Source organism: Conger conger, chromosome 1, assembly GCF_963514075.1.
Source record: "Conger conger chromosome 1, fConCon1.1, whole genome shotgun sequence".
Lineage (NCBI taxonomy): Eukaryota > Metazoa > Chordata > Actinopteri > Anguilliformes > Congridae > Conger > Conger conger.
In genome coordinates this window covers 35,387,889-35,405,975 of record NC_083760.1, presented here as the reverse complement: position 1 = coordinate 35,405,975, position 18,087 = coordinate 35,387,889, and the positions used below count along the sequence as shown (strand labels likewise).

General features: G+C 44.4%; 1 protein-coding gene across 4 annotated transcripts in view; it reads left to right on the top strand.

Moving 5' to 3' along the window:
• The first annotated feature begins 8,740 nt into the window (after positions 1-8,740).
• shprh (SNF2 histone linker PHD RING helicase) overlaps positions 8,741-18,087 on the top strand; it is a 52,262-nt gene continuing 42,915 nt past the window's right edge. For 2 of the 4 annotated variants that reach the window (XR_009708605.1, XM_061239975.1), the window contains exons 1-6: positions 8,741-9,350; positions 9,648-9,739; positions 10,779-11,384; positions 13,413-13,542; positions 14,165-14,383; positions 17,606-17,684. Coding sequence is in view for 3 of the 4 variants with exons in the window: in XM_061239975.1 (XP_061095959.1) it covers positions 10,800-11,384; positions 13,413-13,542; positions 14,165-14,383; positions 17,606-17,684 (1,013 nt within the window). In the remaining variant the exon portion in view is untranslated. Of the gene's footprint in view, positions 9,351-9,647; positions 9,740-10,778; positions 11,385-13,412; positions 13,543-14,164; positions 14,384-17,605; positions 17,685-18,087 lie in introns of those variants that run through there. The other 2 variants (XM_061239984.1, XM_061239996.1) reach the window with 2 other exon arrangements.

Genomic DNA, 18,087 nt, shown 5'->3' with positions numbered 1-18,087 from the left:
AGCTAGGGCTTTTCTTGTCCAAAAAAATCAAACTCAAGCAGGGAAAATCCAAAAACTCAAAAAGAAAAAAAAAACGGAAAAAAAAATCATCGGCCAAAAAATAAGGGACGCGGGAATCGGTCTCAAGCGGGTATCTGTGGTAGGACGGCTCCCAGTCCTGTCTCCGAGGCGTCTGTCTGTAAAACAAATTTCTGTGCAAAGTTAGGGGTGGTTAAAACGGGTTCCTGGCCCAGGGCCGCTCTCAGGTCCAGGAAGGCTTGGTCCGCCTCCTCAGACCACTTCACGGTATGGCCTCGGTCTTTTTTAGTCAGTTCGTGCAGTGGGGCTGCTCTTGTGGCGAAGTCCCGGATGAACTGCCTGTAATAGCCCTCTAACCCCAGGAACGCCCGGACTTGCCTCTTGGTGGTGGGTCGTGGCCAGTGAGTGATTCCGTCCACCTTCCGGCTCTGGGGTCGAACACATCCTCGTCCCACCGTGTGGCCTAAGTAGTCGGCCTCCTCCAGACCCAGGCGGCATTTAGCAGGGTTAGCAGTTAGCCCGGCCTCCTGGAGGGCCCTCAGCACGGCCTCCAGCCTCCTCAGATGGCTCTCCCAGTCAGCGCTGTGGATCACAATGTCATCCAGATAGGTGGCGGCATACTCCCTGTGTGGTTGTAGGATCTTGTCCATCAGGCGTTGGAAGGTGGCGGGGGCTCCATGGACTCCAAACGGCAGCACTCGGTATTGGAATAGACCATCTGGGGTGGCGAAGGCCGTCTTCTCCCTCGCCTGCAGGGTGAGGGGTACCTGCCAGTACCCTCGGGTAAGGTCTAAAGTGCTGATATATCGGGCTGGTCCCAGCCATTCTATCAGTTCATCTACCCGGGGCATGGGGTAGGCATCATACCGGGAGATTTTGTTCAGTTGCCTAAAGTCATTACAAAACCGCCAGCTGCCATCTGGTTTTGGCACTAGCACGACCGGGCTGGACCAGGCACTTTGGGACTCTTCTATCACCCCCAAGTCCAGCATCCTTGCCACCTCCCTCCGGATGGCCTGCCTTCTAGCCTCCGGGATTCGGTAGGGTCGCAGCCGTACCTTCTTCCAGGCCTCGGTGACGATGTCGTGGTGGACCAGGGTTGTCCGGCCCGGGAGGGGGGAAAACACGTCCGTGTGTTGACTCACCAACTCCCGGAGGTCTTGTCGCTGTTGGTTGGTTAGTAGGTCTCCCATGGTCACCTCCGGAGTTCTGCTGGCACCCCCTACTATCACAGGATGGAGCAGTATTGTGCACAGGCTCATGCCATCTTTTCAACAAATTTACATGGTATTTTTGGAGGGGGTGTCTCCTCCCTACCTGTCTTATGGTGTAGTTGACTGGCCCTACCTTGGCCACCACCTCATACGGCCCATGCCATTTGGCCAGGAACTTACACTCATTGGTGGGGATCAGGACCATTACTTTGTCTCCAGGCCGGAACTCACGCACCTGGGCATTCCTATTGTACAGCCTGGCCTGCTCCGCCTGGGCCTGGGTCATGTGCTCCCGGACCATCGGCCAGATTCTCGCCATCCGGTGCTCCATTTTGACCACATGCTCCACCAGGGAGCGCTGTCTGGATGGCTGCTGTGCCCAAGCCTCCTTCGCTAGGTCCAACAGGCCCCGGGGTCGCCTCCTGTCTGAGGGTGGTAGACCGAGGTCCGTAGCTGTTTAATCTGGAGCAGTCGACACATCTCCTTCATCACGCCAGACATAAAGCATGACCCCTGGTGAGTTAGAACCTCCTCCGCTATCCCCACCCGGCTGAACAACAGGAAAAGTTCCTTCGCGACACTTCTCCCTGTCGCGGCCCGCAATGGTACGGCCTCAGGGTAGCGGGTGGCGTAGTCCAGGATCACCAGGATGTAGCGGTGGCCCCGGCTGGACTTGGGTAGGGGTCCCACGATGTCCATGGCTATCCAGCGAAACGGCACATCGATGATGGGGATGGGTATTAGGGGGTTTCTATACGTCACCCTCGGGCTGTGCAGTTGGCACGTCGCAATAGTCCTCCACAGCCCTCTTGACCCCCGGCCAGTCGAACCGGGACAGGATCCTCTCCTGGGTCTTCTCGCGCCCCAGGTGCGCCCCCAGCAGGTGAGTGTGGGCAAGATACAGGACCTTGGCGGTGTGGGTCTGGGGCACCAGTAGTTGCTCCACCTTCTCTTCGTTCACCCTACAAACCCGATATAGGAACCCATTATGGACTTGGAAATAGGGTAACGCCGGTCTACTCACCCCCTCTTGTGGGACACCCTCGACATAGGTGGCAGTTTTCCAGGCCTGTGCAAGGTTGGGGTCTTGCAGCTGGGCAGCACTGAAATCCGTTGGGGCCCTTTCTGCCTCTGGACGGAATTCGTAAAATTCCCCCGTGCTGCTGGGCTCGGCCAGGTGGGGTCGGGCCCTCCGGGGCGGTGTCTGTGGTTCCCGTGGGGGGTCGTGATGTCGGTCTTCTCATCACTGGGGTTGGGGTCTCCTCCGCATCACTCTACCCGGACGGGGCGACCCAGACCGAGTGTGGCTCCCGGTGGCCCCTACGGCGGGTTTGGGTGGTGGTGGTTGGTCTCTCCGATGTCGGCCTCTCATCCCAGTAGGTACGGAACAACGGGCAGTCTCTCCCCAACAACACCCCCACTGGCAAATTTTCTACCACCCCCACCTTCCCCGTGAATTGCCCCCTAGGGGTGGTTATGGTCACCTCGGTGGTGGGGTAGTGTCGCACATCACCATGGACACAGGTGACGGCGATTGTTTCACCTCGCCTCTCTCCCGCTAGGGCGGGCCTCACCAATGTGTTGGCGCTCCCCAAGTCCTACAGGGCCTCTGCGTCTTGGCCCCCGATGCGGATGGGTAGTCTCGGTGCAGCCGTGCCCTGGTGGGCCCAGCACGTGGTGAGGTAATGGCAGGGTCGGCCACTCTCTGGGGCGGTGGCTATGGATTCTTCCCTGCCGGGGCAGTCCCGGCTCAGATGGCCCTCCCGGCCGCAGGCGAAGCACCGCCTCATCTCCCTCCTTCGGGCAGCCTCCCCCCGGTCGTCCTCTTTCCACTGGGGTCTGGTCCGAGGTTCAGGTCGGACCGCCGCTGGCGGTCTTCTTGGGCTGTCTGTTTTCGTCATCCAGACCATCTCCTGCACCACCTGGTGGTTCTCAAGGAGCCGGATCAGGCTGTCAATGGTCCGGGGCCCCTGCTGGGCCACATACTTTTTAACCTCTGGGGGCAGGGCCCGGACACAGCGGTCCAGCACCACCCGGTCGAGGAGGGGTGGTCCGTCGCCCTCTACCAGCCAGCTCTTCGTCAGCCGCCCCAGGTCCATCACCTGGGCCCGCACCGGGAGGGCAGAGTGATATCCCCACTGATGGAATCTCTGGGCTGGTAGGCTGTAGCCGTATTGGGCTAAAATGGTAGCCTTCAGGGTGGGGTAGTCATGAGCCTCGGGAGGGGGAAGGCCTCGGTAGGCTTTCTGGGCCTCCCCGCTGAGAAACGGAGCCAGGATAGAGCCCCAGGTGTCGCGGGGCCATTTTTCCAGGTGTGCCTTCCGTTCAAAGGTCTCCAGGTACGCCTCGACCTCATCATCCGGCGTCTGCTTCAGTAGCACATCCTTGGGAGCTCGGGTTGAGGTGACTGAACCAGCCTTCTGGCACAGTTCTGCCACGGCCTTCTGCAGGGCGCCTTGGGAGCGCAGTAGGGCGTTCATCGCTTCCTCCATGGTCACTGGGTCTGACCTTACTTTCGGCCTGGTTCTCTCTCGTGGTAGCTCGGTTCACCTTGCCCGCATTCTCCACCATGTGTGGCGAGCCGCTGGTTGAGAGAGAGAGAGAGAGAGAGTAAAATTGGTGCAAAACAATGATTTTATTGGCTTTACACGTGCCTTCAGGGCACTGTGCAGCTATTCAGTTCAGCTAGGGCTTTTCTTGTCCAAAAAATCAAACTCAAGCAGGGAAAATCCAAAAACTCAAAAAGAAAAAAAAAACGGAAAAAAACATCATCGGCCAAAAAATTAGGGACGCAGGAATTCGGTTCGTCCTTCCTCGGTCTGTGGGATTAGGGCGATTCCTGCGGCGTTCCGGTCACCTAGTCGTCTGCCTGGGAGGCTTGGTTCTGGGTGCAGAGAGGGAGAGATTAGCGGGGTTAGGGGGTGGTGATTTCCTCACGTGCGTCCCCACTTGTTGGAGGTTTCGTTCGCGGACGTTCGTTTCGTGCACCTGGGCTTTCTTCTGGTACGTCCAGGCTCTTGGCGTTTCTCTGGCGGCTGGTTTAGCTCGGTGTTCAATCTTAGAGTTCACTCACTCAGGCTCCGGGTAACCCTCCTCCATCATGAGCCCCGCTTGGCGTTTGTGCTCTCCTTTTAAATGCTGCCGCTCCCTTCCGCGAACTCGGCGCAGCTGTGCCTGTTTAATTAGAGGAAGTTATTAGTTTCCCGTCCCATTCCGCACGCGTCTCGCCTCGGGGCCGCTGTCCTTGGTGCTGTTACTCCTCCCGGCCTCTCTTCAAGGTGCCGCTCTTAGACATGTCAGGGGAAAATATTCACAGTTCATTATTTTCCCAAGCACTTGGCGCCGGCGCACTGGCTGTTCGACCCCAGTGGTGTACCGATCGCAGGTCGGGCCACCACATAACACACAGAACACAGGAATATAACAGTGACAGATGCTGTAACTGCATCATTTGATCAGGGCTACCATTTGCTTACACTAAAAAACAACGGAGGACTGATGATTCCTTCTGAAGGTACAGTGAAGGTGGTCAGATCAGCTGAGCGGTTTATTCGGCAGTCAGCAGTATCCCATATCAATCAGTTTGTCTGGGCTAAGATTGGTTTAGAGGATGTTTTTTCTCAGCGAGCACATTGAGGAAACACTGTTTGGGATTGACATGAGATGGGTGCGTGGGGGGGGGGGGGTGGGGGGCTGGACCCAAAATGCACGACTCAGACAACAGAGATATAATACAGTCCCGTCAGGGCTTTCTTCATGGAATGTCCAGTGAGCGTAGTCGAAAAACAAGCAAAGTTCATACACATAAAACCTTTAATTCTAGTTTTAAAAAAATTGTTAGTTAGCTATAGTTTGTAGTTGTTGCAAGTCATAACTGAGTATATAAATAAAGAAATACTGGTAGGAGACTTGGCTAGCTAGGTTTCTAGCTGGTTAGCATCTGTTTATGTTAGCAAGCAATTTTGTAAGCAGAAAGTGTGAGGTAAAAAAAAAAAAAGTTTTATTTTTTAATATATTTTTTAAATAGATGTATGTAAATATAAAGCCTTAAAACCATATTCATAAGAGATAGTTTATTCATACAGCCCACAGTATGGTTAAGGTTAGGGTTAGGTTTAGGGTTTTTCAAGAGAGACCCGGCCAAGACCATTTAAAATGGCCAATGTACCTAAATTGTTACCAATTGAACTTGCTCTTCGGAGTTCCTAACATTTTACTTTTGGCTTTACAGATGAGTCTCCTCCAGCCACCGGATGCAACCTCTTGATCATACACTCTTCAAGAGTCTCAAAGCAGATACAACAGACCGGCCGACAGTTGGATGATGACACACCCCGGGAAGAGGATTGATCGTGTATCAAATGGCTGGCCTATTTTAACAGGCCTATAACAAGGCAGCCAATGTGGAGAAAGGGGTGGTGGGCTTCAGGGCCAGTGGGTTATCGCCTTTTAACAAGGAAGTGTTCCAGGAGAAGGACTTTGTGGCAGCAGAGGTGACCTAGGAGCCTGCTCCTACAACTGAGCAGAATACAGATGTTGGTAAGAAAATACAATGTTCTCATATCATTTCAGGGAAAGACGTTTTTTAAAGCAGCAGATTAAAGTAGCATACAGTAGTCTACTGTAGTGTTTACTGTAATATTGTGATTGTGTTTATTGTAATAACATTAATTTGTGGTTGTTGTTGTTGTTGTTGTTTCTTTTCAATGTAGACACTCCACAACTATCTACCTCTGCCACAGGGATCCTGAAGCCGTCACAGTGCCCTGGTGACAATGGTCCTGATCCTGAATCAGCCTCCACAATCCTGCTGGAGTTGTCCCCGAGACCAAGGCTCCAGGAGGCAAGACATCGTAAAAGGAGTCTGCCACTGTCCTGACTGCCTCTCCCAAAAAGAAAAAATGGCCAAAGCAAAGAAGGCAGCCAACAAGAGGCCTATGAAGAGGCCTGCTCCATCAAAGAAGGGGAAGAAAGAAAATGTGGAAGAAGGGGATGCGATCCCACTATATACATAGACGCCGCATCGACCAAGTCCACCCGCTGCTGCGATGCAAGAACCATCCGCAATATTGGTCCGGGCAAGACTGTCCTGTAAACACATACAAGTAAACGGGGAAGTTGCGGTCTTTCAGGATAAAAAGCACTATAATATTTACATTTCTAAACCGATGTCAATGAGTCGTTCATATATTCAACGGTTTATTGAATATATAAATAAAGTGTCTTCAGTTACTTAAAATCTGGATAGTTAGTATATAATAGCTGCTAGACACTCAAGAGAGGATGTGTGTCAACATGAACTTAATTACTTACGTGGTGGAAAATAATTAATTGTCTCTCCGAGTAAATACTCCCGTTTGTCAAGCATGGATTTGTCTTATTTTACTTGGTTAATACTTGTGGAGACGTCCTTATAACATTTAATGTAGGGAGGGAAGTTTGAGGTGAAACACCCCCCTTAAGAAAGATGTCTACTTCATGATCAATTAAAATAGATTTAGATATTAATTCAATATGCCATGCTTAAGCCAATGCACTTACACATGGGAGGGGTTGACATGTGCGATCACATGCTCAGCTTCTACATAATGTCCAGCTGCACCAAGAAGTGGACTGTTCATACCATGCTACACTTCAGTGATTTGGCCATCACCAACTCATGGCTTCAATACAGAGAAGACAGATAGGCCAATGCGTGCACCTGCAAAGCATTAAATTCCTCTTGGCTGAGGAACTGATAACACAGGGACAGACAGGTCAACGAGATCAGAGGTCAGAGTCAGACACAAGTGATGAAGAATTCTCTGCGGAAATCAAGAAAAGGAAGCCCCAGCCGGATGAGACCATAAGAAAATATGGTGCAGTCCATTTGCCCGAAATGGTCAACAAGCCAAGTCCTTCCAGCTGCAGAATGCCTGGGTGCAAGGGTAAAACCTTTGTGAGATGCATGAAGTGCCAAATGTTCCTTTGTGTCACAAAGAAATCACAATGCTTCATTCAATACCATAAGTGAAGAAACTTGAGAGCACCCTCACCCAACATTGCTTCAACGTTTTGGGGTGTTAAATGAAGCCGTTTGGGCGTTAGATACCGTTTTGTGCAAATTTGTTAATACATTTTTGAAATTGCATTTGTATTTTACTGGAAGGTATTTGTATGTTACCGGATATTGTATTTGTATTTTACTGGAAGATTCCAGTGGAGCTATTTATTTTCATAATTTAAATTCCAAAAGATTCCAGTGGAGCTTTTCATAGCTTTATTTTGTTAATGTTCGACATCAAGGAAGTCCGGTTGTGCACTACAGTGTACATGTTGCAACATTTTAATAAAGTTAAGTAAAAAAAAAAAAAAAAATCTTTGAAATGTGTTCTTAAACACTTGATTTATCCCCAAAAAATGAAAATGACAGCACTTTTTTTCCCTGGGTTTCAGGAGGATACATGTTTTAGTGTGTTGTTGCGGCAATTCCTCTCTTGACAGTTGGAAATCCGAAATTACCCATTGCACATTTGACGTTGAAGTTAGCTAACTTTCTGTTATATCACGTTAGTGATATTGACTGTAGATACTAACGTTGCCAATTTCCATATCGATTGGAATGTTCAGACATTCTCGGATAAACCGTATTTTCAGTCAGAGCACCCAGTGTGTGCTCTGAATCCTCCCAGAGCACAGTCCTCTTATTTTCGAACCCCGGGTACGCTCTGCCGCTCTCAGAACGTATTTACTAACGCACCCTTTGACTTTTTGTACAGAACTTCCGGTGTAAACGTCCTGTGACTTTTCGTCAAAATAAAACCTGCGGAGGAACGTTAAATAGTTACCACGTTTTCTGCGACTATAGACCTATATATTTAATATTGTACAGTATTTTCTGTGAAATATTTGCGGTATTTCCATTGTGGTCCAGGCATGCATTTCTATGGACTGTCTGTTCACTACTGGCCCTTTGGCATAGCTTATAACTATGATTTCACAGAAAAGACTGTACAATATTAAGGCAGTAGGTCTATAGATTAAATGTATACCCCCTTTCATTTGGTAACAATTAATAGTTTTTGAGTAATCAGCTATGCAAATGAGCTGGTTGGCAACTGACAGTCTATAGCTATGTATGGCCACCCCACACTGCAACAATTGCTGGGAACATAATTTCACAGAAAGGGCTGTAGAGAAGACAAATTGTGTTAAAGTTATGGGCCTGTAGATTAAATGTATACCACTTTCTTTTGGCAATCATTTTTAATTATTGCAGTGATCATGTATGATACTAAACTGGTCGTGAACGGACAGTCTTGGGCCATGTGAAATGCAGCTGGAAGCGCTGGAAAACAGGTTTTATATAAATTACTGTATAATCTTATATTAGCTGCAATTACATCACAATTATATCCAACTGTATTAATGAAAAAAAGAAAAACGACAAAATTACTGTTCATAAACAATTTTATTTACCGAACTTTTATTTTGATACTTGTGTAACAAGTATCAGGTTCGCGGAACTCTTGTGTGATCCACTGTTTAGCTTTAGAACTTAATCTGTCGATAGATATTTAGTCGGGTTATATTAATGATCCGTTTAAAGACAAGATTCGTCAGATAGTCGCAGAACAGCGTCGGCCAGCAAGCTCTTCGCTATCGTTTAGCTTCATTAAATAGTATTTTGAAACTAAAAAGAAGCTAACGTTAGCTAGCAGTCAGTCTATGTAATGGCAGCTAAGTTAGCTAGCTATGAGGACTAGCTGTGCTATTCTTTGTTCAGCAGATTGCTATTTCAGCACTAAAAGAAAGCTCCAGCAAACATGGTCGGAACGTTCGCAAAATTAATGCAAATATAAAATAACGGTTGGATTGTTTGCTACGTATTATTGACATCATGAATGCATGGACACAGTTGATTTAGCATTTACGTTACATTCTCTCTCTCTCTCTTAGTTCACTAAACGTCAGTTATTTAACTTCGTCTGATTTATTTGTAATATCAAGGCCAGTTTTACACTAGGAAGGAAGGAAATAATCAAGAGTTTATTCGCAAAGATGGACTAGTCGCCCGTCTGCAGAGCTGCGAACTGGCGTCTTCTCTGGAAAATTAACCTGCAGAAACGTCAGCGAAAAGTAAGGATGTAATTATAGAACGAAGTTCTATTTTTTAGTGAGCACTTTATTAGGTATTTATTAGACTTATTTTTTGGACATATAATGCTGTAGCCTATCCGCTTAGAGTTATGATGCATTGTGTGTTCAGTGATGCTCTTCTCCATACCACTGTTGTAATGTGTGGTTATTTGCGTTACCGACACCTTTCTGACAGCTTTGACCAGTCTGGCCATTCTCCTCTGTCGTCTCTCACTATCAAGATGTTTCTGTCTGCAGAACAGCTGCTCACTGGATTTTTTGCTCCATTCTTTTCAGAGACTAGTGTGCGTAGAAAATCCCAGGAGATCAGCAGTTTGTGAAATACTCAAACCACCCTGTCTGCCACCAACAATCATTCTACAGTCAAAGTAACTTAGATCACATTTTTTCCCCATTTTGACGGTTGACTTGAACATTAACTGATTCTCCTGACCCGTATCTACATGACTATGCACTGTATTGCTGCCCACAATTGGCTGATTAGATAATTGCATGAATAAGTAGGTGTAATAAAGTATGTTCCAAGTGAAGTGCTCGGTGAGTGTATACACTTTTGCACTCTGAACTGGTGAGTGTATATAATAAGTTCAGCCATTTCCAATTCCTAATTGGACACAATTATCTTTGATTTGATTTGTCAACATAATCTGCGATTTGCTCTGTAGGCTATTTGTTACATTAAATAAAAAATAAAATGAAAAACACTGGCCAATGCAAGTTTTTCAGATTAAAATAATGATTATATTTAACATGAATTATTATATTAGATCAAAGTTACTGGTATTTTCAGAGATAACGCTCTACATGAGAAAATGCTGTATTTCTACCATATTCCATAACGCAGGTAAAAAATAAATACAGGGGCAAAATTTTTATGAAATGTTTCTCAGGAGCAGTGAGTAGGCTATACCTGCAAACCTGCTGTCCCCTCCCGTAACCTTTTGAAAGCATGTTTTGTTGACACTCAGATCCTTTCGATGCACTGATTAAAGGGTGCCCTTGATTTTTGGGTGTTGAGGATTAGCTACAATTTTACTCTTGGCAGACAATTTGCAGGATTGACTTGTCAAGAATACAATTTTGAAGGGTTGTGTAGAACCTCAGATTCCACTGAATTATAAGTTGACTTTGTTAATTTACCATCTAGCTATCACTATGTACATATGTATATAGAGACGTTTACAGCAGTACTAAAAAGTGAACTCCCACTCTTTATTTTTTGTCATGCTTCTTTCTACTTTTGTATGTGGTTGATGCATATTTGTGCAAAATGTAACAGACTTAAAAAAAAAAAAAAAAATTATGTTGCCATTCTTGAGAAAAAGTATGCTATATTAGAGTAGAGTATGTTAGAATGTTTATACTTGCCACTACAGCGCATGTCTTTACATTACATTCTTTTCAAAGGAACTGCTTCAGACACTCACAATGAGCAGCAGGAGGAAGCGCGCTCCTCCCGTGAGGGTAGATGAGGAGGCGAAGAAGAGGCTGGACTGGAACATGCACGAAGATCGGAGGAATGAAGGTGCAATTAACTTGGATGATGACAACAAGCGGTCTTGGCTTCCGGATCACCCACCGGCACCCCCGACTACAGCCTGGGAGGAAGCTGTGGAAGCCGGTTGTTCCACTTCAGCCCCATCTACGCAATTGGCCGAGGACGCCCTGTGCATGCCCCCGGATGCTGTTACGACCCTCTCACGCACTGTTCTTCCTGCTTCAGACCTAGACCTGGTCTGGAAGGCTCTGATTGGAGAGTTCAGCCTCCATCCCAGACAGTTCCCCTTGGATGTGGGGAGTAGGAGGTTCACCCTTCAGAGGAGTGGCGATCAGCTCTGCATAAACTTCCTGGGTGAGAGCAAGGCAAGGAGCCCAGAGGAAATTGGGCCTGTCAATGAGCACTCTTTCCTTGTTGAGTGTTCTCTGAGTGGGGCAGTACTGGACGACCTGGAGTGGCTTCAGAGGAGGAGAGTAATTCAGCTGTGTCACAATCAAGGAGATGTACACATTAAGGTATGTAATAGCACGTCGGTAACTAGAAAAATGCTGTCGTAACTGTCTCTTAGAATAAGAGGGTAAGTGTATTTTAATTGAATGGATCAGATCTTGACAGAATTTGACCTTTCTTTTCTTTGTGTTTACTCCTATAAAGCATCTTTGTGACAGTATGGGGCTATTATTGTTTCAGAAATTATTAAATATTATTGACCCTTACACAAATGAAATGAGATCTTGCATACAAAATAATTGTTTCACAAATATGCTTTTGTACTCAAATGAATCTCTCGCAAACAGACAAATTGAATGATACCTTTTATTTTATTTTTTTGTGCATTCAACAATAACTATGTACATTTATGCATTTCCTGGCATGTGTGAAATCACTTGTGTTAATTTTTGGACATTTTTCAGACAATCACAGCTCGATTATGAGACACCCCACATGATAGTGTCTCCGTAAAAAAGCTCTTTAAATATAGTTGAATTGAATAAGTTCAAGAAAGAAGGAATCGGTGTCTCGGTGGCGCAGCCTGTAGAGCACTGACCGCATGCTCGTTGCGAGCCGCGATGTCGGCGGTTCGAATCCGACCGTCTGACATTTGTTGCATGTCTTCCCCTCTCTCTCGCTCCCATTCTTCCTGTCTCTCTATACTATATACTGTCCAATAAAGCTGAAAAAGGCCTAAAAAATATCTTTAAAAGAAAGAATCCATGTTTTTGCAGTCAATCCAATGAGGTTCTTACAGACTTCTTTATATTGGCAGCTGACAGAGATTGATGGGTCAAATATTCCTCCAATGTTTTTGCCTACTGATACTGTGGCTTCAGAGAGTATTCAGACCACTTCAATCTATTTTGAATGGATAAAATTAAAAAATGTTCCCATCAATCTACACTCAATAACCAAAATTTGAAAAACACAAAGTGAAAACATGTTTTTAGAAATGTTCGCAAATTTATTAAAAATCAAAAACTCAAATCTCTCATTTACAACATCAGACCCTTTGTTGTAGCACTCAAATTGCAGTCAGGTGCATCCTGTTTGCTTTAATTATCCTTGTGATTGGCAAGTTGAATTGATTGCACTTAGTTTAGAAATGCACAAACCTGTGTAGAGAAGGTCCCACCATTCACACTGCATTGAGTGTTCCCAGGAGCACAGTGGCCTCAATAATTGTGAAATGGAAGACTTATCATATCAATTTAAATTATGATTGAATGAAGATGCTGTGGTCAGATGAGACCAAATGTAACATTTTGGTGAGATACGGCATCAGCATGTTTTGAATTGAAACAGAGATGCATAGAGTGTGCATCATACCCATGGTGAAATGGTGACCTGAAGAGGGTAGTGGATATGTGCAAACCCGAGAATGTGAAGGGTCTTGCAAGGATCTGCATGGTCCAAAAATGGTCAAAAATCCCTCCAAATGTGTTCCTTAACCTTGTCGAGCATTACTAAAAAAGACCCCATGCTGGATGCACCAAGTACTAGACCAGGGGTGCCAATATTTATGGAATCTATTTTTTATGTATTTGTTTGATTTTGGTTGGTTCTATTGAGACATTAATAAAGTCCTGTATGTTTCACAGCATTTAGAGTATCTCAGTAATCATACTCTTTATTTTTTCTTTATTTTTCTACATTCTACATTTTGTGCATAGCCAGTCAGGGGTGCCAGTAATTCTGGAGCCCACTGTATATTGATTTCCTTTTTCCTATTTACTCAAATCAAACTATCTGTAGCGACCTGTAGCGTAGTGCTTAAGGTAAATGACTGGGACACGCAAGGTCGGTGGTTCTAATCCCGGTGTAGCCACAATAAGATGTTGAGCAAGGCCCTTAACCCTGCATTGCTCCAGGGGAGGATTGTCTCCTGCTTAGTCTAATCAAATGTACGTTGCTCTGGATATGAGCGTCTGCCAAGAGCCAATAATGTAATAAATCTGTAAGGTACATGTTTACTCTGTGTGAGTGTGGAAGAGCATTCTCCTTGAAGATTATTTGCTTGTTTTTGCTTGCACCTTTTGGAACGCCAGGTGGGGATTTACGTTCTGGAGGCTTGCTTGGGACGGCCCGAGTTCCTGAGTGAGGGAAATGGACGGATCAGGAAAGCCAATCAACTTCTGCAGAAACTGATGGAGCTTTTTTATGACTTCATCATCCCTGGTAATGGCCTTTACTTGACAGAGAGGCCATAGTATGTGAAGTAAAGTAGAAAGCAGTGGTTTTGAAAAGCAACTTAATAGTGGCTTGCAGTAATCAAGGTTCAAAAGTCCTATTGCTATGCATTTTACATTCTCAGCCTCATGCATGCATACACATACACACCCTCAAACAAACAGCTGTCCAATTACTTTTGGTCCACTAAAGTGGGGGGGACTATGTATCAAAAGGGATCACCCAATATGGTTGTAAATTAAAGGTGACTGTCTGTACTTGAACCTCATATTCATGATTTCATTTAAAATCAGAACAGAAATTGGACTACTGTCCAAATACTTATGGACTTCACTGTATATTTTATGGTGTGTTTGTATGGTTATTAAGAATTGACTTAATTGGGGAAAAAGTGACTTGATTTCAGCTTGTGTTTAAGGTTAAAACCAAAAAGGCCCCTGATGAATTTGAAAATCATGGAAGATGTTGCTATCAAATGAACCTGTTGAATGGCGTGCACTGATTTCGGCAGGGCCTTATGAATAGCCCAATTTGAAGCGATGTCTTGATAGCAAGTAACTGAGAAGCTCAGTTAGCCTGTTTGTCCAATAACCACTGTCTTCCCCCACAGAGGTAGTTGAGAATGAGGAAGAGGAGTGTGACACGGATCTTGAGCGTCAGAATGCGGAGGAGCTGTATGACTATGTCAGTCGCCTCCACCAGGAAGAGGGCCAGGATTTGGTCTGTGATGTCCAGCATGAGGCCCTCATACCTGTCCTCAGGCCCTACCAATGCCAGGCTGTAAACTGGATGCTGAAGAGGGAGAGGTACAAAGGTGTTGTCCCTCAAGGTAGGTATTGTTCACCTTCCCTTTAAATTTTTTTATTTTATTTCTTTATCTATCTGTTTATTTTTAAACTGTCCCTTCAAATCCTATGAAGATTGCATTGTTTGAAGTTTGATGTGCCGGTTCAGTGCTTACATTTTCCTTAGCCAAGGATACAGTGTTGCATGACTTGGCTATTTTCTTAGCACATACCCTTACCCTGAGCAACTTTTTTAATGTCCATTTTTAGACCTAAATATTGACTTAAGCATTTCAAGTTAAGTAGCTTACCCTAGGATGCAACATCAATGTCCCACTTGGCATATCGACCTCACATGTCATATACAAGCTGTTTTCTCACCTGCGTTTCAACCATAATGCATGAGATTAGTCGAACAAAAGAGAAAAAAAGATTAATTAAATCAAAACGATACAAAACACATAAGATTTATGCAAATATAATGCATAATGCGTCTTCATCATAGAAATAAACATCCATGCACATAACTCAACCTAACTGAGTTGAGAGTAAAGGCATAAGTTAATTAGAATATTGGGGAGAAATACTCCCCAAGCACTGCATCCCTCTAAGGGGGGGGGGGGTCCTGGGGCATGCCCCCCAGAATATATATATTTTAAAAGAACAGCTGTGAAATGATACTTTCTGAGTAATTGTACGGGGGAAATTATTTTTATTTTAGTGTTGGCCATTCTTCTCCATTTTCATTCTGACATCCTTGGACAGCTGTTTAGAGGAATCCATGGTTGTTAACACCAGACAGAACAGCGACTGCTGTCGGATACATTAGAAGGTGTGGAGTTTTAGAATAAAAAGTTCAGCCCTGGAATTGTACTCATTGACTCATTGAAGCCCTAATCAGTAAATCACCTGGATCTGGACCTTATTAATCATCTTTTTTTGGAATAGTCCAAAAGGGTTTCCAAACTTTTGCACAGGGCCCTTTTCCTTTCAAAAGAAAAAATTTAAAAACAGTAAAAAATGAAAATAAAAAGCTCTCTTGCTTTAAAATTTGCAGAAAGGTCTCATGGTTAACTGTACCATTTAGAGTTTGCTTTCGATCACATACAGATTAATTGTAACAGACATTTAAACCAGGGGTGCTCAAATTTTTGCATCCCACTGTGTACTGTAGGTATACCTTTCTAGTACTTGGCATCTGTCTTTGCACCAATAACAGCTTGAATTATTTGTGGCATGGATTCACCAAAGTTGAAAACATAGAAACATAGAGATTATGGTCCATGTTGACGTGTTAGATTCATGCAGTTGCAGATTTGTTGGTGGCACATTCATGCTGCAAATCTCCTGGTCCACCGCGTCCCTATCGGATTGAGATCTGGTGATTTAAATTTGCATTACACACATTCTAACAACTTGCATTTTGTGTGTGCGTGCATGCAGCACTTACATGATGGATGATTTTGAAAGGTTTACATCCTTTTTGCCCTCTGCCCTGTATTCAGTCACTCTCCCACAGCTTTTGTGGTATCAAACTGGTGAATGGTCCCTCTAAGCATATGTACATTAATTTATTAAGCGTATCCGTCGACAAGCTACTTCACCAATATTCTCTTCATGGAACTAAAAGCGTGTTCCATGCCTGCAGTGGACTGCAGAGGAAGGACCTCAATGACCATCTGCCGGTTCTTGGCCTGCTCTCTGCGACCGGCATTCACAAAGAAATCAGTGCATGCCTTTCCTGGCTGTGACTGTAGTAGGGATTTAATCAGTACTTTTGCAGAGGAGCATTCCACAAATGTGTCTCTATTCCAACAAAAAGTGACCGGTCACATACTTAAGGTGATCTGCTCCAAAGGTTGCCAAAGGTTTGGTGTATCTCAAATTGGCACAAATTATAGTGATTAATGCAATATTCTGCAAAAATGTATCTTTTTGGCATAATATATTTAATAAATGTAATATCAACGTAAAAGAAACTAAATAATTAGCATGCATTTGTGTGCAAGTAGTAATCATTACACCTTCCTGTATGTTGGCTATTAGCTATTACCTACATAATTGAGCAGTCTAATGTGTCTTACTGCTGGATATTTTATAAGCTGCTTGAAAGTGTAATTCTTTGTCCAATATTTTAATACAATAAGATACATACTGTATCTGTAGAACGAGTGCTCTTCTGCATATTTATTTCATTATTTTTGCTGGACCATAGGGACCGGGATAGAATTATGTGTGTATTATGAAGTGACTGACATACCTTGTTGAAACGCCCATGGGTGAGAATGTTTACAGAAGCAAGGTGGCAGAGCAAACACCTATGCCTAGTCGGCTTATGCCAGTATCAGACTACACAATATTTTTGGTCTTTCACGATGGTCACCATGTCAGATTAGGCAAACACGGTGCCAAAGATTCTTGCCGTGTCTTGGCTGGGAGAGTGGCAACACTCCCAAGTATGACCCCGACCAATCATTGTATGCTGCCGCCATCAGGTCATCATCCGTCATCGCGATCTTAAGCGAGTTCATAGGACGTCGGGGAGGAGGGTCAATACATTTTCAATCATGGCTACAGAAGCGCTATGTATGATGCTGGCAGGCGGCCTTATGTTCCGAAAAGAAAAAGAAAAGAATTGTGGGCCCGTTCCTGGGTGTCACGAAGAGGACAGTATGGCCTGTCTATCTAAGAGAACTTGAGGTGTTAACTTGTCAAGAACATTACGTAAATGTAACTAGCTACCAGGTTCTTTGGATTTTCTTCATGCATTAGGAAAACAAATTCCTTCAATGAGGGTCAGAATTAACCACACTAGTTCTGGGATTAGTCAGGTGATTGTGCCCCTGTGGGTCACATGCCTTTTAAAAAATGGTTGCTTCTATTGATCTACTAGACTAAATGAACAGCTAATGTAAATGACAGCATTTCTTAAGTTGCCTAGGGTAATGGGTTCTGCTGTGTAATGTAATTATAAGGTTATATGTGGCATTTGTCAAAATATATTTTTTTTTCTTCTTATAAAATCGAATTATTGGCATACTAAGTTTAATAATATGAATTATATTCATATGCCTTATATATTAATATACTGTACATGATAAGGTACAGGGTGAATGGCACTGTTGGGAGGAAATTTTAAAGATTTTCTGGAATTGTGGACTCTACATTGTGAGCCCAAACATGGCCACACTGGAAAATGGACATAACGGTGAATCATAGAATTTAGCATTGCCTTTACCTTACCACAAGTACCTTGATCATTTCAGAGAAATCACTGCATTTCCTTTGGAGGGAGGTGGTCACACTGTGTGAAAAGAAGCTGTACTACAACCCGTATACAGGCTGGTAAGAGATTTTGTGCAGCCGTTTTTTGTGTGGAGTCTTAACTCTTGGTGGTCTACAAAAAGCCAAATACACAGAAATCAATTTGTATATGGAACAGAAATTTCATGAATCTAAATAGATTTAAAGCTTTTATGACTTCAATAGAAAGCTGTATATTTTTAATAGTCTTCAAAAACCTGCTTTTCATAATGAAACAAAATTATCTTCATGTTAAGGGAAAACAAACAATTATGGGAGCAGGGAGTGTTGGGCATTTCTCCAGATTCAGGTCCAACAATCTAGAGAAACCATGTCTCAATTGGACCAACACCTTTTGAAATATAATGATATACTGCACTTCGACTGTACATTGGGGGCATTCTGTCTGATATCAATCACTTTCTTACCTCAACATTTTAGATTA